Source organism: Physeter macrocephalus, chromosome 10 (assembly GCF_002837175.3).
Source record: "Physeter macrocephalus isolate SW-GA chromosome 10, ASM283717v5, whole genome shotgun sequence".
Lineage (NCBI taxonomy): Eukaryota > Metazoa > Chordata > Mammalia > Artiodactyla > Physeteridae > Physeter > Physeter macrocephalus.
In genome coordinates, this window is record NC_041223.1 from 59,161,918 (window position 1) to 59,189,190 (window position 27,273).

The 27,273-nt window shown below is 34.5% G+C and overlaps 1 protein-coding gene across 2 annotated transcripts in view; it reads left to right on the plus strand.

Annotated features, from left to right (window-relative positions):
• ASCC3 (activating signal cointegrator 1 complex subunit 3) overlaps positions 1-27,273 on the plus strand; it is a 356,417-nt gene that overhangs the window by 76,524 nt on the left and 252,620 nt on the right. Inside the window, exons 5-8 of one of the 2 annotated variants that reach the window (XM_024119391.2) lie at positions 4,450-4,570; positions 9,549-9,753; positions 10,458-10,599; positions 11,194-11,319. In XM_024119391.2, the coding sequence (XP_023975159.1) occupies positions 4,450-4,570; positions 9,549-9,753; positions 10,458-10,599; positions 11,194-11,319 (594 nt within the window). Of the gene's footprint in view, positions 1-4,449; positions 4,571-7,098; positions 7,162-9,548; positions 9,754-10,457; positions 10,600-11,193; positions 11,320-27,273 lie in introns of those variants that run through there. The other variant, XM_028494620.2, reaches the window with a different exon arrangement.

Below are 27,273 nucleotides of genomic sequence, written 5' to 3' on the forward strand. Positions count from 1 at the left end.
TCAGGAAAATTGTATTTAATCTTTATTTTTCAACCCTCAACAGTTTATTGGTTACTTTTAATATCTTAAGTCATTTTGGTTCACAGTTTTAAAAAATAGCTTCATTGATATATAGTTCACATACCGTACAATTCACCCACTTGAAATGTTATAAATCAGTGTTTTTTAGTATATTCATAGGTGTGTGCAACCATCACCACAGTCACTTTTAGAGCATTTACAAAACCTCAAAAAGAAATCCTAAGCCTTTAGCTAGTATTCCCCTACTCCCCCCGCCCCCCTTCTCCTAACCCCCAAGCCCTAAACAACCACTAGCCTACTTTCTGTCTCTAGAAATTTCCTTATTTAGGACATTTCATATAAATGGAATCATAATATGTGGCCTTCTGTGACTGGCTCTTTCATTTAGCAAAATGTTTTGAACGTTCATCCATGTTGTAATAAATTTATTTTATTTTTGTCTGTGTTGGGTCTTCGTTGCTGTGTGTGTGGGCTTTCTCTAGTTGCGGCGAGCAGGGGCTACTCTTTGTTGCAGTGCTTGCGCTTCTCATTGCTCTGGCTTCTCTTGCTGCGGAGCATGGGCTCTAGGTGCATGGGCTTCAGTAGTTGCAGCACACGGGCTCAGTAGTTGTGGCCCACAGGCTCTAGAGCACAGGCTCAGTAGTTGTGGTGTACAAGCTTAGTTGCTCCGCGGCATGTGGGATCTTCCCTGACCAGGGTTCGAACCCGTGTCCCCTGCATTGGCAGGTGGATTCTCAACCACTGCACCACCAGGGAAGCCCTACTTCATTCATTTTTATGGCTTAGTAATATTCTGTGGTGTGGATGTATACCACATTTTGTTTATCCATGCATGAGTTGATGGACATTTGGGTTGTTTTTACCTTTTGGCTGTGTTAATAGCCCTATTTGTGTGCAAGTTTTTGTTTGGACACATGTTTTAAATTCATCTGGGTATATACCTAGGAATGGAATTGCTGGGTCATATTGTAATTCTGTGTTTAACTTACTGAGGAACCAGAAAACTGTTTTTCACAATGGCTACACAACTTTGTATTCCTGCACTGTATGAGAATTCCGGTTTTCTCCACATCCTTGCCAACACTTACTATTTTCCATTAAAAAAATAGTTGTTCCAGTGGTTCTTCTTTGCATTTCTTTCATGACTAATGATGTTGAGCATCTTTTCACGTGCTTATTGGCCATTAATATATTTTCCTTGGATAAATTCAGATCCTTTGCTCAGTTTTTTCATTGGTTGTCTTTTTATTATTAGTAAGAATTCTTTGTATATTCTGGATACAAGTCCTTTAACAGATATATGATTTGCAAATATTTTCGCCCATTCTGTGAGTTGTTTTATTCACTTTCTTGATGGTGTCCTTTGAAGCAGATGTTTCTTATTTTGATGAAGTCCAAATTATCTGTTTTCTTTTGTTGCTCATTCTGTTGGTGTCATATTTAAGAATCCCTTACCAAATCTGAGCCCATTAAACTTACTTCTGTAAAGAGTTTTATAAGTTTATATGTTAAATGTAGATCACTGATCCATTTCGATTTAATTTTTGTATATGGTATAATGGTCCAACTTCAGTTTATTTCATGTGGCTAGCCAGTTGTCCCGTCATTTATTGAAAAGACTGATCTTTCCTAACTGAATGGTCTTGGTGCACTTTTTGAAAACTTTACTTATTTATTAGTTCTAATAGTATTTTAGTACATTCTTTAGTATTTTCCACATAGAAGATCATAGTGATCTATAAATAGAAATAGTTTTACCTCTTAATTTTCAATCTGGATGCTTTTTATTTCTTTTTTCTTACCTAATTACCCTGACTTGAACCTCCAGTACAATGTTCAGTAGAAGTCACAAATGCACACATTTTTGTCTTGTTTCTGTTCTTAGTGGGAAACTAATCCAGTGTTTCACCATTAAGTATGATGTTAACTGTGGGATTTTCATAGATGCCCTTTATCAGGTATTAGAAGTTCCTTTCTAGTCCTAACTGGTTGAATGTTTTTACCGTGAAAGGATGTTGGGTTTTATCAAATGGTTCTTCTGCATCTGTTGAGCTGATCTTGTGATTTTTGCTTTTTATTCTATTGCTATAATATATAAATTGATTGTCTTACGTTGAACTAACCTGATATTCCTGACATAAATCTCACATTGTCATGGTATATAATTCTTTTTATAAATTGCTGGATTCGATCTGGTTTGCTTGTATTTCACTGAGGATTTTTGTGTCCATATTCCTAAGAAATACTGCTCTTTAGTTTTCTTATGACGTATTTTTTGTCTGGTTGTGGGGTCAGAGTAATATTGACCTCATAAAATGAGTTGTGAAATATTCTTTCCTCTTGTTTTTTGGAAGTGTTTGTGAGGAATTGGTTTTAACTTAAAATGCTTCGTAGAATTCACCATTGAAGCCATCTGGACCTGGACTTTTCTTTGTGGGTGTTTTTTGATTATTAATTTAATCTTTCACTTGTTTTAGGTCTATTCAAGTTGTCTGTCTTGAGTTAGTTTTGGTAGCTTGTGTCTTTCTAGGAATTTGTCCATTTCATCTAGTCTACCACCTCCAGGGCTTGTTACTGTCATTAGCTTGTTTATTTGTTTAGTGACCTGCTGGATTATTTTAGTGCAAACAGTTCCTTCTACCCTCAGTCCACAGTGTTGAGCTTCTGATGTCATTCCGCAGGGAGCTGCACCTGTGAGTATACCCATAGTCACTTTGGGATGAAGGTAGTGTTAGCGCAAACAACCCTTTTCTACGCTTCCCCTGATTCCATTCAGCTGTTCAGATGGGGACTTGAACCCACATGTGATCTTTACTAATTCCCAGCTGACCATTCTGATGTTTACAAAAATGCCCCTGGGACATAAATTGCTCCATAAACTAATCCAATAAATTTGTGACCCCTTTGAAGGAATAATTTCAAAGGTCAGTGTTGATATATAGTCTCACCCCAAGAGGGTCGTCCCAGTTGTCTCTCCCCTCTGTTCTCTCTTGTAAATTAGTTGTTGAATCTGTGAATCTTCTCCTAATTGTGGTTCACCACAACCTCTGCTCTTTCTGAGATAGCCCTTTGGCTTCAACTTCATGGCCTGGTTGCAGATGTGGTCTTATTTCCTTGGAAGAGACTGGGATCTTTCTGTTTTATGGCTTGGTTCTACCCTTAGGCAAAATTTCTGAGGCAGAACTCTGGAGCTAGGAGTGGGGACAATGGAAGGCTTCTTTCTGAGTGACACCCCTGCTTTTGAAGCTGAGTACTTGATGGAAGGGGTAGGCCGTAGCCTAAATTCTAGGCTTGCCTCTCCTTGTGTGGAATCACTGCCCTATCAGCCAGAGTGAGAGTGATTGGATCACCAGTATTTTCCTTGATGTTTTGCCCAAAGATAAGGCCTGTCCACATTTGGGGACAGGGTGGAAGACAGGTGGCCTTGTGTTTAGATAGTGTCAGTAAAATGAACAGCAAAGGAAAAATATTTGCTAAATATTTAATGCCTTATATATACTCAACATAAATTCCTACTTTTAATGATATTTTTATTTGTGTGGATTCTCTAAGAACAGTTAGAATTTGTTTAATATAAAATCTTCACGTGTAGAATTAAAGTATAACATTTCTGGACAGGAAAAATATATATACCCCCAAACCATATATGAGGAAATCTAAAGGCTTTCTGGCACAGTTGTTTCATACAGTTATATAAATGAAAGTCTCTGACTCCTAAAACTGGTTCTCTGACTCTGGAATCAACTTAATCTTTGGCAATCACTCTGCATAGGAGAGTAGGATATGCATAAAAACTTTTAATAAAGTTACAGAAAGCGCTTGCAGTACTGTGTTTCAGATTTCACATATATTAAGCATTGAAAATTATTGATACTTATTAATTAAGCATTAATAAAATAATAAAATACACTTTAACAAAAAAATACAATTAATTGTTTTTTAAGCACTAAAATTTGGCATGTCATGATTTATTAAAACATTCTAATGATTTTTTAACTCTAAAATGATAACTCTTTTTAGTAAGTTGTAAGAAAAATGGTACTCTGCACTCTATTTGGGAAAACCAGAATGGTATGTTAAAAAGCAAATTAATTTTAGAATTTCATTTGGTTATACCAAGAAAAAAACAAGTGTCAGAATTTTTTATTCTGTGATTTAGAGTTTTATATATAAATCATAATTATTTTAACAGTTGGACCATGCTCTTTAATTATATAATTGCAGATAACCTTATGAAGCTGAAAGCTCCTTAGCAATGTGAAGCAATGTAACTTTCCTAAGTTATTATTTTTTTATGATTCTTTTCTAAATACTTTTTAGTTTCTTCTGTGTTAGTTTAGCTTCATGGCTGTGTTGAATAGGGTGTTAATAACTTGAAAAAATAATTAATTTTGAGGTAACAGTTTGTTTTGATTTTCCTCTTATAAGCTGTTTGAACTGCTGGGACCTGATGGACTTGAACTTATTGAGAAACTCCTCCAGAACAGAATTACAATTGTGGACAGATTTCTTAATTCCTCAAATGATCATAAGTTGCAAGCTCTTCAAGGTAAGAAAGTGTTCAGTGGTAATTCTACTTTAAAGGAAAAATTCATTGTTTAGCAGTCTATTCGATGCAATTATACTTTTAATATTGTTTGGTTGATTATATAGCTTACTGATATCATTCTCTTAAGTAGATTTTAGGTGTGGCAGATTATGAAACAAGTGTCAATGCCCTAAATAGGGTATTATGTCAGAGATTCTGTTTATGTTTAGGTATAGCAGAAGATTTGGAAAGACAAAAAAAAATTTTAAGGAAATACATATAGTGCTTACAATGGGTCAAGTAGAGTTATAATTTATAACCACTTTTATTTTGAAAACTTTCAAACCTTAGTAGTGGTGCAAGGATAGTGTAATGAATACTCACATACTCTTCATGTAGATTCACCATCATTAACACTTTGCTTCCACCCCCCCATTATCATTCTCTACACACACACACACACACACACACACAGGCGTATGCACACATGGACACACACATATACACATTTAAAATTTTTGCTGAACAATGACTAGAAGTTGCAGACATTATAATACTTCAGATATAAAATTTCAACATACGATAAGGGTCTCCTGCTTACCTGCAATACAGTTATCACACCCAACAAGTTGACCATACATATAGCTATGTATTTCATATGTTTGAAAACCCCAGAAGAATTAGAAAGAGTTGTCAAGGAAGCTAAATTTTTTTTTTTTTTTTAAAGCCTGACTTACTATGAGACAACTGATGCCAAACTCAGGTTTTAGGTGGTTAAGTAGGAAAACTGAGTTTCTTACCTTTACCCAAATGTCTTTGCCAGCTTTATAAATAGTTTGGAATTTTTTTAAAGTGCATGGGCATAAGAAATTAGACCCCCTTCTTCAAACTAGTCAACATTTACCGTTTTATGTAAGTGACATCACCTTTTCCTTATATTTATGAGTGTGGCACTGAAAGGAAATTACAAAAAGAACCTTGATTTAAATCCAAAATTTCTTATGGGTTCTCTTTATCCTACACTTTGATTACTGATAGTTGCCTTGGAGTTACTTTGAGATTTCTAGAAACTTTGAAGATTGGAGTTTAGCCACTTTGTCTTTCTGCAGGTCTCTTTGTTCTTTAAGTATATTGAACACTTATAAACCACCTTGCTGTAAGAGGACTTTCACCTGTTAAACAGTGCTTAATCAGACATTGCAGTAAGCCAGCAGAACTTAGGAGCGTTTAAAATGGGTATCTGCCAGAAGAAAAGGAATGAATTTAAATGTCTGGTCTTGCGATGTAATTTCTGAGAATTTGATGTTCATTTTGTCAACCTTTTAAATGCTGATACGTACTGATTCCACCCTTTATTAGTGCTAATTTATTAACGAAAAGTTCAGAATGAGTTCAGCCTCACATAATTTTTAAGAAAGCTGTGGATGATTAGTTAATGTTTTGTAGTTTCATTATGTCCATTTTTGTTAGCATTTATACACAAACTTTATTTACTAGGATAACTTTAAGAAGCAACACACTTTTTAACCTAAAACCAAATATTAAATTTGAATTATTAAAAAATATTTGAACCATTTGAACCATCAGTCTGCCCTGAAATATTTTCTACTCTTCTCAGTCGGCTTTTACTCTTTTAGTCTATGCTAGATTGTTACTAATGTTGCTACTATTTAAGAATAATAATTATACCATAAAAAATAATAATAATAATAATTATACCATAGAAAATTGGGGGCATTTAAACAAACTTCTTCTAAGGACTGTGGTAAAAGAAGAGCTGACAATGAGCATATTAGGTTTTTTGTGTGTATTCATTAAAGATGATTTTCCTTATTTTTGGGGGGAGGGAGAAAGAAATATTCTTGAAGAAAAGAATCATTAGACTCTGTTACTTTATCACTGTTCTCATCCATTTATATCTTTTGATATAAATTTTATGTTAACGATCCTTCAAAATTCTCTTAAAAATACCAAATTGTATTTGTATTCTCTATTAAGCTACCTTAGTAAGACAGCTGCATCCTACTCTTTTCTCTATTCCACAAAATCATGGTCTTAGAGAGCAATAGCTTCCTGCCATTTAGCATTTTCTAGCTTTCATACTGATTTTCTTTGAATCCTTTTATCCAGATATATATACATCCACCCTACTTTATCTCTGTTCTTATAACCAGGAAATGTAAGGTAGGTGAGAAGTGGGTGGGTATAGTGTACTCACTGCTTAATTGAGGATAGTTGTGAATTAAATTCTGTTTTGGGGATGGTTGTAGAGAATGTTTAGTATGAGGTGTATCATAAAATAAAAATTAAGTTAGCTCATGCTGTCAAATGACAGTGTTTTGAGTAGTTATACAAGACTTTTTCTGTCATAATAACATTTTAGAAGGATACAAGCTCTACGTGTTCTTCAGTAAAATTTTGTGTTAGAATTGCTTTGAAGCTTATTCATTTCATTTCTTCTTGTCAGTCTCTACAGTTAACTGAACCCAACAAGGAGAATCATGCACTTAAGCATTTGTGCTTTATAACTTGATTTTTAAAATCACCTATTATGTTCAATCTTATGGGATTTCAGTATATTCTGATCGAGGCCTTATAAAGCTATCAATGAGGTAGACATATTTTCTTCTTATAATTTTGTATTATAGTAGTATTTTGTTACTGTCACATTTGTTTAAAATGTTAATGTCATTAGCATAAAATATAGTATGTCACCCAAAGTATTTAGTTTCACGTACAAAATGTTTAACATTCATTTATAGTAATAAGTACATGGCATTATTCACATTTTAAAAAATCCTGCTTAATATCTCTGTCTTTGAATGTGTGACTTTGCAAACAGTTTAATTTTTTTCATAGTTCAGAGTACATTTGAAAAATGTCAGTATGTTGCTTTCTTTCTCTAACACTGAGAGTTAGTTGGTCATAAATTCAATCATTATAATAGTATATAAGATTTATTTACAAAGTAAAACATATAAGGCTTACTTAGAAAAATACTTTTGAGCTATAAAATGTAGTTCTAATATAGATGGGATTATATCTTATTTCATAATTTTGAGATGTAATAAATCTTTATTTCTCACTTTCCTTTTTGCGACTTATAGAGCCATTATACGGAGGGGTTATTTCATGTGATTGAGAGTTAAAATGATTTATTCGAAATCATGTAATGAGATAGTGACAAATGTCTAAGAATTGTGAAGATTTGAGTTAGAATTAGAAAGCTAATTTCCCCCTCTTGATGCTATGCTTAATTCCTTCCTTGTTCTGTATTGGATCTTGGAAGTTGATAAAATAACTCGCACTGTGCTCCTTCAGAGTATGGACCAGTTCCATTCTTCATTGTCTTCCTAGCCTAGCAGCAGTGCCTGGCACCTAGTAGGTCCTTAACACAGTAGCAGTATTGACTTGGTTTGCTTTCAGTGACATTCCCATCAGTTCTTTTAGGGCTGCAGTGAGCCAAGATACTACTACTTGGAAAGATTGAATTAAACACAGAAAGTAATCCTGTTGGAAGAAAATTTTTCCTGTATACTGAGTTGACCAACCACAGGTTTAAATTGTACCTTGTAAACACTGAGCTTTGATTGACCTGATTCCTCTTAGTGGTTCTAGACTTCTTCCATTTTTAAAAAAACTGCGTTTCCCCAATCAAAACTACAATGAGGTATCACCTCACACCAGTCAGAATGGCCATCGTTAAGAAGTCTACACATAATAAATTCTGGGGCCTGTGTTTGATCCCTGGTCAGGGAACTAAGATCCCACAAGCTATGTGGCATGACCAAAAATAAAAAAGAAAAACCAAACTGAAAATAGATTCACCATATGATCCTGCAATCCCACTCCTGGGCATATATCTGGAGAAAACTCTAATTTGAAAGGACACATGCACCCCAGTGTTCATAGCAGCACTATTTACAATAGCCAAGACATGGAAGCAACCTAAGTGTCCATTGACAGATGAATGGATAAAGAAGATGTGGTATATGTATGCAATGGAATATTACTCCACTGTAGAAAAGAATGATATAATCCCATTTGCCTCAACATGGATGGACCTAGAGATTATTATATTACGTGAAGTCAGACAGAGAAAGACAAATATCATATTATATCACTTATATGTGAAATAAAAAAGAGATACAAATGAACTTATTTACAAAACAGAAGTAGGCTCACATAGAAACAAACTTATGTTTACCAAAGGGGATGGGGAAGGGAGATAAATTAGGAGTTTGGGATTAACATATACACACTACTATATATAAATAGATAAACAACAAGGACCTACTGTATAGCACAGGGAACTATATTCAATATCTTGTAATAACCTCAAATGGAAAAGAATTTGAAAAAGAATATATATATATATATATATAGCTGAATCACTTTGCTGTACATCTGAAATTAACACAGTATAAATTAACTATACTTCAATTAAAAAAATGGTTAAAAAGCCTGCATTTCCATGAAAAGGTGGATCATACTGTTTCTTTATTTGCTTTAGTCATCTTCTAGTTTTATTTTATTTCATGTATAAATTAGTAGTGACATATAGACAATTTAACAGAGTAAGGCCTATTACATAGGGAAAAGTATCTTATATGTAAAGAATATCTTTATTTTATTATTATGTTAACAGTAAATGCTAATTAGTATTGATAATTATTATATTTATTGAAATTATATAAACAGATTATTTCAAAATTGTAAAATAGAAGTTTTAGGTTCCTGATGTTATATCCAAGAATTTATAACATTAAACTATTTAGTCTGTAAGAAGAAAATATCTGCTGACTTTTCCAAAACCAGTATACCATTTAGAAACTGTGATTTAGAAAAACTCTCCTTAAAACATATAATTGAATGTGTTAGTTAAAAAAAAAAAAAGAATTCTTAGAGCATTATGCTATCTTATGTTTTGGTGAGAAGGAAAACAATGGTTTTCCTAAAGGTTAAGCTTGTAAAATATGATCTTAAATTTGCTTTGCAGACAATTGCAAAAAAATTTTAGGAGAAAATGCTAAACCTAATTACGGTTGTCAAGTCACTATTCAGTCTGAACAAGAGAAGCAGTTAATGAAACAGTATCGCCGGGAAGAAAAAAGAATTGCCAGACGGGAAAAAAAGGCTGGAGAAGATGGAGAAATTGCAGAAGGAGTCCTGTGCTTTGATCCTAAGGAATTGCGGATACACAGGTAATAAAAGCCAGAAGCTGAAAAATGCTTGTGTTGTAATTGCTACTTTAATGTATCATTATTTAGTTTAGTTTTAACAACTTAGATGATTCTTATTTCTAGTCACGTTTTCTTACAAGAATAGAATTTTGTTGTATGAAAACCTAATTTTCTGGGATAAAAAATCAGTGATCCGCTTAATTAGAATATTCTTGGTTGCATCAACGTAGGTGAGGGATTTTGGTGCTGTGCACACACCACTAGGTTAAACTTTATGAAGCGTACACAAATTTATTTTGAGACTTTTTTCTTTCCTACCTTAATGAATACATTTTCCCATATTGTTATCAAGAAGTAGAAAGGAGAAAAATGAAATAAAGGCATTATTATACATGGTGTTTAAATATTGAAACCCATTTAAAAAAAGGAATTTACACTTAGTTAAATATCTTTGGATTGTGACAAAGAAAATTATAAATAAAAAAACATTAAGTGAAACTTATCAGATAATGTTATCTAAAAATAGTACCTGAAAATGTGTTGATGCTTATATGGTTACACAGAAAATTTCAGGATTGCTAATAACTTCCTTTGTGTAGTTTAATTTCTTCTCTTTTATTGTGGAAGACTGCATGAAATAGTTATTATAATGACTTTGTTTTAGTATATGCTTTCCTTTGTAAGGTAAAAATTACAGATTTAGCCTATTGTTTTTGTATTTACAGAGAGCAGGCACTTATGAACGCTAGAAACGTTCCAATTCTGAGCAGGCAGAGAGACATGGATGTTGAAAAAATACGTTATCCACACGTTTATGATTCGCAGGCCGAAGCCATGAGAACATCTGCATTCATTGCTGGTGCAAAGGTATGCATTGGTATATGACCACTTTTGGATAACATGTCTGTTCTGAGGAAATGACACATTGATTTTCCCTGTTTCTTTTGTGATTCTAGTACTAGTTGACTCTTCTATGCTAAATTGTATTTTTAAGTATTGAGGAAAATGAGATAGTGCAGTTTATGTAAAATTCTTAGCACATGGTAGGTATTCAAAACATATTTGTTCTCCTCCCTTCCATTATTTATGCAGCTTGTGTTTTTGAGTTTTAGCAGTTGCATCACTTTTTGCCTAAACTTTACACTGTGTATTGTACATTTTCCCTGGCTACATGACTACATTTGTCTTCAGTTATACCATCTAATTAATGTACACCTAAAATTCATCAACATAGTATGGTTCGTGTGTTATATGAGCCATCTGATTCATGAATGCTTTGTGTGTATTTTTGTTTGTTTTTGTTGTTTTTTCTTGTTTTCCTTTAAATTAGCTAAATTTATTTACCAGTGCTATGTCATAAAACCAATAGTGTTTTTTTTTCTCTCTTTACTTAAAGAATCTTTACCAAAGTAATTTTTCTGTTCTGTATTATTATTGGATTTTAATTTTTGATGTTCATAGATGATTTTACCAGAAGGAATCCAAAGAGAGAACAACAAGATATATGAAGAAGTAAAGATTCCTTATAGTGAACCAATGCCAGTTGGGTTTGAGGAAAAACCAGTTTATATCCAAGACTTAGATGAGGTAAGATTATCATTTTATAAAGTTGATATTTTTGATGTTTGGTATGTTTTTGAATGGATTCGTATTAGAAAAATTATTTTTAAAAGTTAGTTGGTTAATACAGTAAAGAGATACATGCAGTTCATTACTAATGAAGTAGGGGAGTTTAAATTTAAAAAAACATATATGCATGTATTTCTTTATACATTGAACACATTTATGTATATTTTGTGTATGTATTTCTATAATTATATGTTTATTTTGGTTATTTTAGCTAATATTTGGTTTAACCTATGTAAGCTGACTTAAGTAAACTGTTTTAAAGGATTCATGTATTGATAGGTCAAATGTTCAACCTATAATAAAATAGAATATTATTTGGGGCCAGGACCAAATTCCAAACTATTTAATTAACTTTCCCTCAGCTTTTAAATTTTGAATAATTTCAGTCTTATGGAAAAGATGCATGAATGGTACTATTCTTATACCCTTTTGTCTTGATTCACCATTTGTTAAAATTTTGCCATATTTGCTTTATCTCAAAGTAAAATATTTCTTCATTTGGTTTAAAGTATGTACATTATTTAAGGTTAAACTTTTCATCACCAAAATGAAGTTGCTTTATTTTCATATATATAAGTCATATGAAGTCATTCAGAAATATCAAATAATATAGGCAAGCAAAAGGAGCAGCAAAAAGAATAACTGCAGCCAACCAAAATTGACTCCATTCTATACATGTGTGTGCATGTTTGTTTTGTTTTTACAAAAATAGAATTATATCACACATTTTGTTCTATGTTTGTATATATACTTATATACATCTTTCTATGTCAGTAGACATATTTCTGCAGCATCATTTTAAATCACTATACAGTATTCCATTTTATGCCTTTATTAGTTTTAAACCAATGTTATTATTACTATTTTGTTTCCTGCAATAAGTTTTTATAATAGATTAAAATTGTAATTAAATCTTATATTAATGGGTTTCATCCTGTGCATCAGAATTATCTGTAGAACTTTTTCAAAATCCAAATGCCTTGGTCCCTGTTACATCATAATCTCTTGGGAGTGGCCCACATATCTATATTTTGACTATGATTTTTAGAGCTCTATAGTTGATTCTGAAATGCCGCCAGGGCCGAGAGCCTATAGGATTAAATAATTATATATATAATTCTTGTTAAACCTTACCAATCATTTTAAGGATTATCATCATGAAGATTTATTTAATTTTATATATTAAATATTAACATGTTTTCATATAAAAGCATCATTGACATTCATTGTCTATGTAGTGAATGAACCAGGCTTCTTAGTTTCTTTCATGCTTATTTCAAATAAATACTTTGTTCATTTTAATTTAGATTATAGGAGTAAAAGAGATTCCTGAATGGGTTAATTCCATCTGCAGCCTTAATGTCTCTTTGCCATGTAACCTAATACACTTACAGGTTCCATGGATTAGGATGTGAACATCATTGGGGATCATTATTCTCCCTGCCACACATGACACGGATGACCACAGTTTAGCTATTAACCTGTTGAAGGACATCTGTGTTATTTACGGTTTTTGGCTGTTATGAACTTTATGAGTCTGTTTGGGCTGCCGTAACCACAGCCTAGGTGGCTTAAACAACAGACATTTATTGTTTCGCAGTCCTGGAGGCTAGAAGTCCCAGATCAAGGTGCCGACAGATACGTTTTCTGGTGAGGACTCTTTTCCTGGATTGCAGCCAGGTGTTTTCTCTCTGTGTCCCCATGGCCTCTTCTCCGGGTGTGTACACAGAGAGACCTCTGGTGTCTTTTCCGCTTCTTATAAGGACACCAGCCCTATCGGATTAGGGCCCCATTCAGATGACCTCATATAACCTTAATTACTTCCCTGAAGGTTCTGTCTCCAAATATGGTCACTTTGGGAGTTAGGGCTTTAATTTATGAAACTTGGGGGGAACATAATTGCATCTATAACATGGTTAAAGCTGCTCTAGACATGGTTGTACAGGTTTTTGTGTGAACATAAGTTTTCATTTCTCTGGGATAAATGCCCAAGAGTGCAATTACTCGGTCGTATTGTAGTTGCGTGTTTAGTTTTCTAAGAAACTACCACAGTTTTTTTCTAGAGTAGCATTTTATATGCCCATCAGCAATCCAGTGTGATCTAGTTTCTCTACATATTCGCCAGCATTTGGTGATATCACTATTTTTAGTTTTTATTTTAACCATTTTAATTCATATTTTTATATATTATTTATATTTTTATTTTAACCATTCTGATAGCATGTAGAGAGTTCTCATTGCGGTTTAAATTTGCACGTTCATAAGGGGCAATAATTGGGGAACGATACATTCAAATGCAATGTGTCATTATAAGTACATAAGTAAACTCTTTGCCATGTTAGCAATGTAGATAATGATCCCACCAGATGTCTTTAACCATGGATATTAATATAGAGCTCGGGAGAAAAATATAGATGTTAACAGAATGTGAGTTTAGTTAGATGCTTCTGTTGGTTTGGATCTTTTTTATGCAAGGCAGGATCTTTCTGTATCAGGAAAAGTGCTCTTGAATATGATATCTTTCTCTTTTCACTAAGATCATAATTGCATGCCATTCCTGACAGTCCTATGGAACTATAGATAAAACAATTTTATGTCCTCTCACTGACTGAATGTCGCATCAGATAGATTTGTCCTCTCTTCTTAAATTACTTCTATAATTTGATTAAAAAGATAAGGAGAATTTTAAAATTCTAAAATGATGTGCAAAATTTCTGTTAATGCTATTAAATGGGTTTTATACTTTCTTGGAGAGGGAATAATCTAAAAAAAAAAATTGATGGGTTCTGTATTAGGACTCACTCAGCTGGAAGTTAGAGAAACTAAACTGAAATCAAGTTTTAGCAATGAAGGCAGAATGTTGGCTTTTCTAACCAGAATGTGCAGGAGTAAAGCTGCCTATGTGTCCAGATGGATATATAGGTTCACATGATGTCATCAGATCTTTTCCTCTGTCTTCGTCTCTTTCTCTTTCTCCATCTCTTTATTTCCTTCTCTTCTCTTTCCTTTCCCCCTTATCTCCTCCTCCCTCTCTTTTATCCCTTCTCCCCCTCCTTTTATTTCTCTGGTTCTTTTCATCCCAACTCCCAGATGTGCTTTCTCCATATAATCAGGGAAGAACATAGGACGGCAACTCCAAGCATATCTGCTTCCCCCTCCCCTAATTCTAAAAGCAAGAGGGTTTTCCCCATAGAAAACCCCTGGGATGCCATCAAGAGTCAAGGAGGAGTTTACCAAAGAAAGATGAGTGCAGTTATTACCTTAAAAAGGAGGAGAAAGATGCTAAGCAGACAGAACTATGTCTTTGATATTTTGGTGAAAGAGTGAGGTTTGCTTTTTTGTTGGTGTTAAGTAAGTTGACTGCTATCTATTTCCACAGTTGGGAGTTATATTTTTTAAATAGCCAATAGAGTGTTCTTCAGCAGAATTGAAATACTGATCCAAATATACTGTTTAGTTTGGAAAGGTAATATAAAAGATGCATGTAATGTTTCGTTTGAGAAGTTAGGAAAGTTGAGTCCTCTGAAGTCTGAATGTAGAGAATTTGAGATTTTCTGTGACCCCAGGTTATTGAATTCCATGTTTACAGGCTAGGTTCTGGGGGAAATGATGAATAGGATATTATCCCTGATCTTAAGTTACTCTGTGTAGTGTATCTGCCCCACACCACTTCCATGGAAATAACTAATACAGTAGGGTATGTTGTACAAATTTCTATGGCGGCACAGAGAAGGCAGACTAAGTTCACAGAAGAAGCCGTCATGAAGCTGAATGAGGGCACAGGATTTTGCCAGATAGACAAAGAGGGTGGGGGGTGTAGATGAAGGATGCTCCATGAAACAGTTTGTGACCTTTTGTAAACAAGTATTTCAGTATTATTAGCATGTAAGCTACATGTGGAGAGAGGCAGCAAATTCATCTAAAAAGAGACTTAATAGTGCACATGAAGGGCTTTGAAAACCATAGTTAGGTTTTCATAAGTTTAGACTCAATATTGTGGGAAATGCTACTTCTTAAAAATAAAAGTAAATGATCAAGTTTTTTCACTTCCAGAATTACTCTGGTTGCAATAAAAAGCTAATGATTGAGAGTAGAGCTGCTGCAGTAGTTCAAGGGAGAAATGCCATGTGCCTGAATGAAGAAAGTGGAGCCTATATAGAAAGTGGGACAGTGGAGAATAGTTTAGCTGTTAGTACATGTAACGTCTGATGACTGGTTTAAGTGACAGGAGATGAAGCAGAGAGAAGAAACTGGAATGACATCCAGGGTAACATGGGCGAGTGCCAGTATCATTTATTAAGATGAGGAATAGGAGAAAAGGATAAGGTTTGTGCATGTTAAGTCCGGGAGGCGGCGTGTTGGTGAAGAGCAGGGCCTGTGAATCCAAGCTGACTGAGCTTGAATCTTGGCTTCCCACATTCTAGCTGCAAGACTTGGGGCAAGTTACTCTCTGAGACCCAGTGTTTCACTTGTAAAATTGGGATGATAGTACCTACCTCATAGTTTTATTGTGATGATGAAATGAGTTAATATATGTAAAACACTTTTAAGTGTGCTGAGTACTTAACACATTTTAGGTAAAATGTTTGCTTAAAATGATAAATGTAAACTGACACTGTGAGATCAATCATAGTATGGATAAAATGAAAAGACTTATTGTTTCTTTGGAAATTATATTTATTAAATAAATTACGTCTGTGTTCATTTATGCTCCTCAGCTATTCTGTCATTCCAAATACATAAGTCACTCTATGAAGTCATAGGGTAGTTTTCAGTTAATTGATAGAAACTAAAGAAACCAGTCATTATAATTACTAATATTTGTGGTTATCTCAAGACTTAAAGTTTGGGAAAAGGGAAATAGAAGAAGTATAAATAAATGTTACGTCTCCTTTGGTTTTACTTTGTTCTCTGAGCCTGAGTGCATCCTAAAGCTAAAGATTTTAATGACACAGTTTGATTCAATCAAATTACAAAGGCAAGAAAGCTAAAGAAGCATCCAGAAAAACACTTCAGAATGTGAATCTTTTTTATGAGATCAATTTGAAAAAGATAAAATGTCACTAAAATCTGGACATAGGCCCAAATAAAAAGCCTTTCCCTGAAGCATCCAACAGCCTGCTTATTATACTGTCAAGCATATCATCAGTTTCATCAGAACATGACCTTGAATCACTTGCTGCCTTTTTAAGAGGTGGTATCAAGAAATAATAACAAAATATAAAGTTTAAAACTGAAAAGTGAGTTTGCAATGTTTTTCACACGGATACGGATCTTAGCAAAGAAGGTTTCATAAATTTCATGATGAAGGAAAAAGTGTGGCAAAAATTAAATTTCTAATCATTTTAACAAATTTGAATTTTCCTTGATACATGCATAACCTCACCTGGCAGTTAAAGCCATGAGTATTCTGATAAATTTGCTGCCATATTTGTTTGTCAGATTTTTCACCACTTATTACCACCAAAACAAATAAATGAACAAACAAAACATGTAGATGTAGACTCCTTCTACATCTATTGTAAACTCCACAATGCATTGTTATTCTTTTTGCCTTGACAGTCTTTTAAAGTTATCATTTAAGATATCTAAATAATAACCAGGAAAAGTTTTTGTACTTGTGCACCTATCTGGCACCTTTATGCCTTTGTGTAGGTAGATTCAGATTTCCATCTGGTATTCATTTCTTGTAGTGCAGGTCTGCTGGTGATAAATTTTTTCAGCTTTTGTCTGAAAAAATCCTTCTTTTTTTTTTTGTCTTTGTTCTTGAAAGATATTTCATTTGTTATGGAATTCTAGGTTGACAATTTTTTTTCTAGTACTTACAGGTGTAGCGGCATTGTCTTCTTGTTTACATTGTGTCTGATAAGCATGCCCTCATTCTTAATCTTCCTCTCTATGTAAAATGTCTTTTTATTTTCAGGTTAATTTTTAAGATTTTCTTTGTATCACTGGTTTTAGGCAGTTTGATTATGATGTGACTTTGTATTAGTTTTCTGTTATTGTATAAGAAATTACCAGAATACTAGAGACTTAAAATATCCATTTATTATCTCAGAGTTCTAGAGGTCCAATTTGGGTGGGCTTGACTGGGTTCTCTGTTCAGGATTTCACAAAGCCCAAATCATGGTATTGGCTAGACTGAACTCTCACCTGGAAGCTCTGGGGAAGGATTCCCTTTCAGATTCATTCAGGTTGTTGGCCAAATCTATTTCCTTGCAGTTGTAGAACTGAGGTCCCCATTTCCTTGCTGTCTGTTATTCTGAGCTCCTAAAGGCTGCCCACATTCTTTGGCATGTGGCTCACTCTGTCTTCAAAGTCAGCAAAGGCTAGCTCGAATGTCTTGTGTGCTTCAAATATCTGACTTCTCCTGGCAGCTGTAAAAACTCTCTGCCTGTCACTACCATGGTGTGGTTTTCTTCAGGTTTTTTTTGTTTTTGTTTTTTGTGCGTGGCATTGGTTAAGCATCTTGGATCTGTGGGTTTATAAAAGTTTTCATCAAATGTGGGAAATTTTCAGCCATTATTTTTTCAGAAATTGTCTGCCCCCTTCCCTCCTTTCAGGAACTCTTATCATAGGTATATTAGGGTTCCTGAAGTTGTCACACAGCTTAATGATGTTCTATTAACTTTAATTTTGTTTTGTATTTTTCTTTCTTTATGTTTTATTTTGGGTAGTTTTTACTGCCTTGTCTTCAAATTTAGTATTCTTTCCTTCTGCAGTGTCTAAAGTGCTGTTAATCCCATCCAGTGTGTTTTTCATCTCAGTCATTGTAGTTTTATCTCTAAAAGTTTGATTTGAGTTCTTTTAATATCTCTTATGTCTCTACTTACACAATCATTTCTAGAGCTTAGGGGGTCATCAGACTTTTTCTGTAAAGGAACAGACAGTAATTATTTTAGGCTTTGTGGACCATATAGGGTCTCTATTCCATATTTATTATTGCATTTTTATTAAGATACCCTTTCAAAATATAATAACTATTCTTAGGTTATAGGCCATACAAAACAAAACAAAACAAATGAAAACAGGCTTCAGGCAGATTTGGTCCACAGGCTATAATTTGCTGAATCTTGCTCTCGTTTCTTGAACAGTCTGTCATTTATGTTATTTCTGGATTGGTTTTAATCAGTTTTTCTTATTTCTTATGATAATTTTTTTTTCTGAATTTCAGTTTGTTTGATCCTTTTTGACTGAATCCCAGAGATTGTGATTTTACCTTGTTGAGTACTGGATATTTTTCTTATAAATATTCTTGAGTTTTTTTCCCTGGGTCATAGTTAAGTTACTTGGGATCAGTTTGATTATTTCTGGTCTTGCTTTTAAAATTTCTTAGGTGTACCAGAACAGCATTTTAGTCCAGGGCTAATTTTGCCCCACAGCTGAGACAAAGTCTTCTGAGTACTCTACCTAATTCTCAATTAATTAGGAGGTTTGCTGCTGTGGCTGGTGAGAACAAGAACTATTCCAGACACTGTGTGGTCAGGTTTGAATTTGCTTCCTCTAATTCATTCAGATGGTTCTTTCCCTGTACCTTGGGTAGTTTTCTCATATATGTGTGCTGTTTAGTACTCACCTAAAGACTTGAGGGAGACTCTCTGTAGATCTCTGTAACTATCAATTCTCTCTGATTATTTTTTTATAATAAAAATATCTTCCCCAAAAGGAGAAACTCAGCTCTAAGGGAATAAAGTAGGACGTAAAGCTGATGGAATAGAACGTGATGCTATGTTTTAACAGAATCTTCAGTGTTTATCTGTGGATTTTATTTTTCTTTCTGGACCAAAAGCAGCAGATTAATCTGGAAATTGGGAATTACAGTCAGCCCTTCATATCTGGGGGTTCTGAATTCATGGATTCAACCAACTGTGGATGGAAAATAGTCAGAAAAAAAATTCCAGAAAGTAAAACTTGAATTTGCCACCAACTATTTATGTAGCGTTTACCTTGCATTAGGTTTTACAGTAATCTGGAGATTACTTAAAATATACAGGAGCTGTGTGCAGGTTATATGTAACTACTACACCATTTTATATAAGGGACTCGAGCATCTTCATATTTTTTTTATCTGCTGGAGTCCTGGAACAACCCTCTCAGACACTGAGGGACGACTGTATAGCAAGACAAAAGGTATGTTTTCCCACCTGTCTCAGAAGGAGGCTAATGGCTAATGCTTTCCAAGATAAGTTGTTATCAAAGGAAGAAAAAAGTCTTCTTCTCACGTTAAATTATGAAAAGTAAGGTCTGTACTTTCAAGTTAGGTTTTAAGTAAAATGAGAAAGGAAAAAGGAGTTGACCCCACCCCACCTTCTCCATTCTTTACCTACGATAGCGGTTCTCATTTGGCATTTTGCCACCTCCCACATCCTCCTCAGGAGACGTTTGGCAATGTCTGGAGACACTTATTAGTCACATCTAGGAGGATGCTACTGGCATCTAGTAAATAGAAGCCAGGATGCTGCTAAACATTATACAGTGCATATGACAGCCTCTCACAACAAAGAGTTACCAAAATGTCAATAATGCCAAGATTGAGATGCCCCTAAACAACAGAGCTGTCCATCAGAACTTTATGCCGTCCATAGTTGGATATCTGGAAACTTGGTTCTTTTCTCTTCTTCTTCTCCTCCTCCTCCTTCTTCTCCTCCTCCTCTTCTTCTTGTTTGTTTGTTTTTTTTTTTTGTCTCTTCTAAGCATTGAGCAGATCTAAAACTATTACAAAATAAGTTTATTAAAACTTTTAAACTTCATTCACTTCCTTCCTAACTTCTTTGATGTTGTTGCCATGTACTTTAGTTCTATCTTGTTTTACTTTTTACAGCAGATACTATTATCATTATTATTATTTTATAGTCAATAGTTATTTGGATTTCCTATATATTTTGCTCATTGTTTTTCAATTTTATCTAGTGCTTTCATGTTCTGTGACTTTTCATTGCCTAAATCTTCTTTAGTGGGAATCTGGTGGTGGCAGATTAAGTTTCTTTTAATTTTTGTTAATCTAAAATACCTTTATTTTACCATTATTTGCAAACAATATTTTAGCTGGTAATAGAATTCTAAGCTCACAGTTATTTTCTCTTAGCATATTAAAGATATTACTATATCATCTGCTTTTCATTTTTGCTTTTGCAAAGTCTGCAATCAGCCTAGCTGTGATTTGTTTTAAGGTAAGATTTCTCTCTGGTTGCTTTTCAGATCTTCCCTTTGCCCTTGGAATTTTCTATTTTTACCATCATGTTTCTAGATAAAGCTTTCTTTTTTAACTTCTTACTCATTTTCTCATTGTGTTGTCTGGTTAACATCAGCAGACAAAGAGGAAGGAAAAAGGACTTTACATTTTTCATGCACCTAAAACATGGCAAACATCGGTAGATAGTATTTTTAAAAAATCAGCAATGGGCTTCCCTGGTGGCGCAGTGGTTGATAGTCTGCCTGCCGATACAGGGGACACGGGTTTGTGCCCCGGTCCGGGAAGATCCCACATGCCGTGGAGCAGCTGGGCCTGTGAACCATGGCCGCTGAGCCTGTGTGTCCGGAGCCTGTGCTCTGCAATGGGAGAGGCCACGGTAGTGGGAGGCCTGCGTACTGCAAAAAAAAAAAAAAAAAAAATCAGCAAGATGTTTCCCCTGTCTTCAGTGAGCTTGCAGCATAGTTGGGCGCATAAGATGGCATCTCTGTTGAGTATTTATCAACAGTATACTGTGGAATGTACTAAGTACAAAATCAGTAGTTTGGATTTAATGTAATCCTAAATGGAAGGCAGAGGGATCAGTGCAGGTTATAGCTGTTTATGAAGATTTTTTGGAGAACTTGAGACTTGAGTTGTTTCTCAACTGCTGTGATCTGGGGGATTGGGCTTTTTCTGAAGAATGACTATGAACTGAACAATGTTTTTCATAACACAGCTGATGTGGGGTGTATAGAGAAAGGAACAGTTCCGGATTTTGTGTTGAAAACTTTGTGTAGACCTTGTGTAGAATATTGGAGATTATGTCTTGTCCATATTACTTTGTATATAGAAACTTTAAAATGGTATTTTTGTTATAAAAACTTGGTCACTTGTCAGGAGGGCCATTATGTTATGTATTCAAGTATTATTTAAAGTATTACTATGGAAACTGTAAGGAAAATCTTTAAAATTTCTCAGGTTACTCTCAAAAGTAATTGGGATTGGATTTTGATGCACTCAGTCTGCTTTGTGTGAAAGTATGCTTTTGATAATATATTGTCTTCTGTTTTAGGGGTCAATAAATGTTCAATATGTAAAAATTTGTTCCATTAGGTAATCTTTCCTATAAATGAGATTTTTATATATTTTTGACTCTTGGCAAGTATTTAAATTATATGATAATTTAAATTATCATATAATTGACAGTAACAGACTCCTGGTGGTCCAGATTAACTTGCTTCGCCTTTAGCTCTTGAGGACAGAGAGTAAGTCCTCACAGCTTAGCACTTGGTAGGCAGAGTTCAGTGTACGATGAATGAATGGGAGGGTACATGTTAGATAATGGCCAGGTGTAGTTTAGGCTTTGCAGTTAATAACAGGTCTGTACTTTTGTTGAAACCATAGAGTCCTAGGTGAGGTCCCAGCTCTAATGCTACAGGTATTGGATGTAGGAAGAGAACCTGCTGTTTCTTCTATTCCTAAACTTTTAATTGAGAGAAACCTTTGAGGAACTCGGCCTATTAAAACCAAAAAAGAGAATGTTGAGGAGGACAGTGAGTGGAGGGACATATGACTTAAATTGAATTACTCTTCTGAAGGTTTTTTTTTTTTTTTTCGGTACGCGGGCCTCTCACTGTTGTGGCCTCTGCCGCTGCGGAGCACAGGCTCCGGACGCGCAGGCTCAGCGGCCGTGGCTCACGGGCCCAGCCGCTCCGCGGCATGTGGGGTCTTCCCAGACCGGGGCACGAACCCGTGTCCCCTCCATCGGCAGGCGGACTCAACCCGTGTCCCCTCCATCGGCAGGCGGACTCTCAACCACTGCGCCACCAGGGAAGCCCTGAAGGTTTTTTAAATTACCTTTTTGTCTCCGGAGGGTAAAATTCTAGGAATAATAAGAACTTTGTAATATGAAATATTTTTGCAATACTTGAGAGCTCATTTAGGCATCTCCACTTAATCAGACACATCTTTAGTTTTTCTGTTTTTTTAAGGAAGTCAGTTGTATATCTTTGTGTGTGTTTTTTATCTTTTCCTTTCTGCATAGGTATTATTACATTTTAAAAACTAGCAATCTTTAAATAGTGAAAAGTCTCGTAATTTATCCTTGTCCCCTGTCTGCCCAGATCCTTATTTCAGTCTATTAAAAATCACAGTATTAGATTTTATGTATTCTTCCAGAATGTCTACAAGCAAATATAAACATATTTTAGTGTTAACTGTTAAATATATATAAACAGCAGATTCTTATTCCCTACTCCCCACCCACACCATCTTTGAGAAAAGTAGCATATTATAATATGGGTATGCATCTTGCTTTTTTCAAATAACAAGATCTTTCCATCTTAGTGAATAGAATACCTTCCATGGCTGTTAAGTAGTTTGTGGTGTGGAACGTGGTTTGTGGGAAGCATTAGAGTGGTGGATTCCAGCTTATAGAGCTTGGGCTGCCTGTGCTGAGTTGTGATCATCTCTGATTCTGAAATTTTGAACCTAAGGGACATGCTATCTAGAGCCAGAGGAAACTTAAACTGTGAAAATTATATAATGTATGTCTTTGGTAGCTATATGATTTTTCCTAAATACGTGCTGAAATTGATGTTTGCTGTTAGAATATTTAAAACTTAAGCTTATGATACGTATACTAACTTGGAAGGGAAGACATGATCCTGGCTTCATCTTAGATACCCAGTTAATGCATTTTAACTGACTGGCAGTATAAGTACCTACATTTGATTACTATAAACAGTTAGTGCAGTATGTGTAGTGTACATTTTTAAAATAAATTTATTTATTTATTTTTGGCTGTTTTGGGTCTTTGTTGCTGCACATGGGCTTTCTCTAATTGTGGCAAGTGGGGGCTACTCTTTGTTGCGGTGCATGGGCTTCTCATTGCAGTGGCTTCTGTTGTTGCAGAGCACGGGCTCTAGGCGCACGGACTTCAGTAGTTGTGGCACACGGGCTCAGTAGTTGTGGCTTGCGGGCTCTAGAGCACAGCCTCAGTAGTTGTGGCACACGGGCTTAGTTGCTTCGTAGCGTGCGATCTTCCCGGACCAGGGATCGAACCCGTGTCCCCTGCATTGGCAGGCAGATTCTTAACCACTGCGCCACCTGGGAAGCCCCTGGTGTACATTTTTGTTCTTCCAGGTAAATAGTATCATCCAGATTATTTTTAAAAAATAAAGCGTGCATTTGGTAACAGCCTGTGTAGCTAGTGTTTGATAAAGTATATTAGAAACATATATTTCCTATGGGCTCGCATATATGAGTCATGTCATTTCTGTAAGATTAGTAGTCTGATGAATCCAAAATATACATAGACAAGTGGATTTAGGATGAAACTTGTGACATTTTCATCTACTGATTATGATGTTTTGAAAATGCTTAGTTAAAACTAATTAAAAGGGAAAATGGTACATATTTCGAATGACTCTCTGTGCTAAACATAAAGTCTTTATGATAAATTAGCCATGATACTCAGTTTTCTATTTAAGAGCAAATACTAAGACGCTAAGAAAAATAATTGCAGTTCAGTTTTGTATATTCATTCATGTATAAAATGAGCACCTGTGTTTCTTCTAAGTTAGAAGAATATCAAATATTTGGAAGCAATGATTGTTAGTGCCATTTAATTAGACATTAGTGTATGTATGAAATATAAATAAAACAATGAATATTATTACTACACAGTTCTAAATTTAAGTAAAATAGAGTTTTGATATAGTCACACTTTTTCTTCCTCTTTAATCTTTTGTTTTCTTAAGATATTTATGAATATAATTTGAATATTATTTCAATACAAGAAATTCCTTATGCTCAGTGAACTTTAACTTAATTATCTCATGTTCTAGTAGCTCACAAACATAACTTGAAACATACTGAATCCTCTAGTGATATTTTTTTAATACTGTTACAGTTGCTGCCTGTACACATTCCTTTTATTTTTTTTACCCACAAGTTTATTTTGAAAATTATTTCATCCATTTTTCTAAATTTAAAATGAAAAACAGAAAGAAACTTTCAGGGGAGGGGTCAGAATCTGGGCTGTGGAAGTAATTTATAAATTTTTGTAGGGGTTTGCTTTTTTTTTGGTAACTTGTTTCTCCTCAGCATGTTCTGTTGCTAGTAAAGACTGTATATATGCAACAGTAATTTAAGGAATCTTTTGAAATGGTTTTTAAATGAATGTCGAGACTTATTAATTGGCAAACTGAATCATTGTATGATAGTATTTTAGATGGTATATTTGGTGGTAATTTGTGTTTGGAGCTAAGACAAACTCAGTTCAGGTCTCATCTCTTCCACAGTTTATTAGCAGTGTGGACTTGGGTGAGTTTTTTAACTTCTCTAGGCCTTAGTTTCCTCCACTACCCTATATTCTTTCAGGAGAATCTTTAGAGGTAGGTGAGTCTCTATGGTAGTCCAGTCTTCATAGTCTGGTCATAACCTACTTTTCCATCTTCATTATCTCTGCTTCCCCTTCCTCCCATCTCTGTCACACAACTACTAACTTTTAACTAGTTCCAGGTGTTTTTCTAATACTCAGTTCCTTCCACCTGAAAGAGCATTCCTCTTAGTGACTCTCTCTCCCCTCAGATACCTCAGCACATAGTCCATATCTTTATTATAGACAACTGAAATGACGTAATATAATTTTATCACCTTATTTTCCCTTTAAACCACAAGCTAAATATTCTAAGGATCATTTTAGACACTCTCTTACTTTTGTTAAGAGAAGAAATATTTATACTGACAGAAGTCCTTAGTATAGTAATATTTATACAAGTGATCAGTAAATGATTGTTGAATTGAATAGAATGTTATAAACCTCCATGTGTAATAGGTTTGTTTGTGAGTATATTCTTCTAAAGCCTTAGTTTACTTCTTAATTCAACTGTAACGTTTAAGAACAAAAGAAATGTTTCTTATTCAAGAGTGAATATAGGTTTTTTCTGGAACTACTATATATTTTGCTTAGATTCAGTTTATTCTTCCTTTGGAAGATATTATGAATGAAGTGTGTATCTTTTTAAGATTTTTAAGACTTTTTCCCTCATTTAGTCAACTGATTTATCAATCAGTAAAAATTTGTTTAGAGGCCTATTATGTTCCTGTCAATTGGTTAGGTACTATGGTAATGCAGAGAGTAGTAAAACTGAATCCTTAGTTTAAATCCAGTGGGCCAGATATACATATAAACAAATCATTTCAGTGTTTGTGGTTAAGGGCCATAATAACAATATATATATAAAGGGGGTGGTGTGAATGTCCAGCTGCTGAGAGAAATGGGAGTTCCCTAAATCTTTTGAAATACAGCAGAGTATAAATGCATAAATATAATAATTGCGTATGGAATTGGAGGGCACCAGAGATTACATTTGAACTTGAATGATAATGAAGAGTTTCTCGTTGTTGGGAAAGGTATTATAGGTGGTGCAAAGGTACAAAGAATGTCCAGAGAATAGTATGTATAGATAGCAGTAGTGGAAGATAATAACAAGGGTTCACATTTTGAAGGGTTCTATTTGCTATGCCTTCTGTGCCTTCAAAGATCTTGTATGCTGCATACTTTGTATAGTTAAAATGAACAGTGAGAAGTCTCAGAAAATCTTCAAGCTGGAATGTGACATGATCAGATTTGTAGTTTAGGAATAGTGGACTTTTGTCATGAGTCTATAAAGACTGGAAATTGTAGCATTCACTTACCATAGTATTTTAGAAGCTTCATATAAAAGACAAAGCTGATATATGACAGTGATGATAATAGATGCTATTAATTTATTTCAACACAGTTGCAAGTACCTACACTGTGTATGGTTTATACTATATGGTTTATAAACATTAGCAATTAAAGACTGTGATTCTGAAGTTACACTATCTTCGAATCCTAACTCCACCGTTTATAGCTGTGTGAACTTAAGTCTTTTGAAGTCTCTGTTTCCCCATCTGTAAAATAATCTGGTTTGGTTATTACAAATAATTAGGATATTCATATGAAGGATTTACCCTGTGATTGGCTCATAATAAGAACTCAGTAATTGTTGGCTATTTTTATTATTTTTATAATTTCCTTGTGTGATAGTATAACTAACCTTATTTTACAGATGAGGAAATAGAACTCAGAGGTATTAATTATGTTCAAAGTTACATTGCAAATACAAAGCCAGTCTTTTAACCTGGGCCTCTGACCCTAAGCCTCGTGTTCTGAAAAATGTGCTGCACTGCCAGTCCAAGGCTGAGTCATCAGCAGAGATCGATGAGAAAGTATCGCTGGTACTCTCAGGTGTTTAATCGGTCTGCCCAAGAGTTTCTAGGCCCTAGAGATACTACTCTGATATCTTCAAAGTGTGTGTATCCAAATGAAGGCATAAGTGGATATAATAGATAAGTCTATAAAATTATTTTTAATTTTAAAAAGACAGCTTTATTGAGGTATACTTGACATACAATAAGCCATATATATTTAAAGTGAAAATTTGATAAGTTAGCGTATGTAAACACATGTGAAACCATCACCACAATCAAGATAGTGAACATAATGGTCACTTTCAAAAGGTGTTTCGTGCCCCCTGCAAGCCCTCCTATCTGTCCCTCCACCCACCTCCCTACCCCCAAACATCAACTAATCTGCTTTCTGTCACTATAGATTAGTTTGTATTTTCTAGATTTCTGTATAAATGTAACCATGCAGTATGTATTCCTTCTTTTGTCTGGCTTCTTTCATTCAACAATCAGTTTGAGAT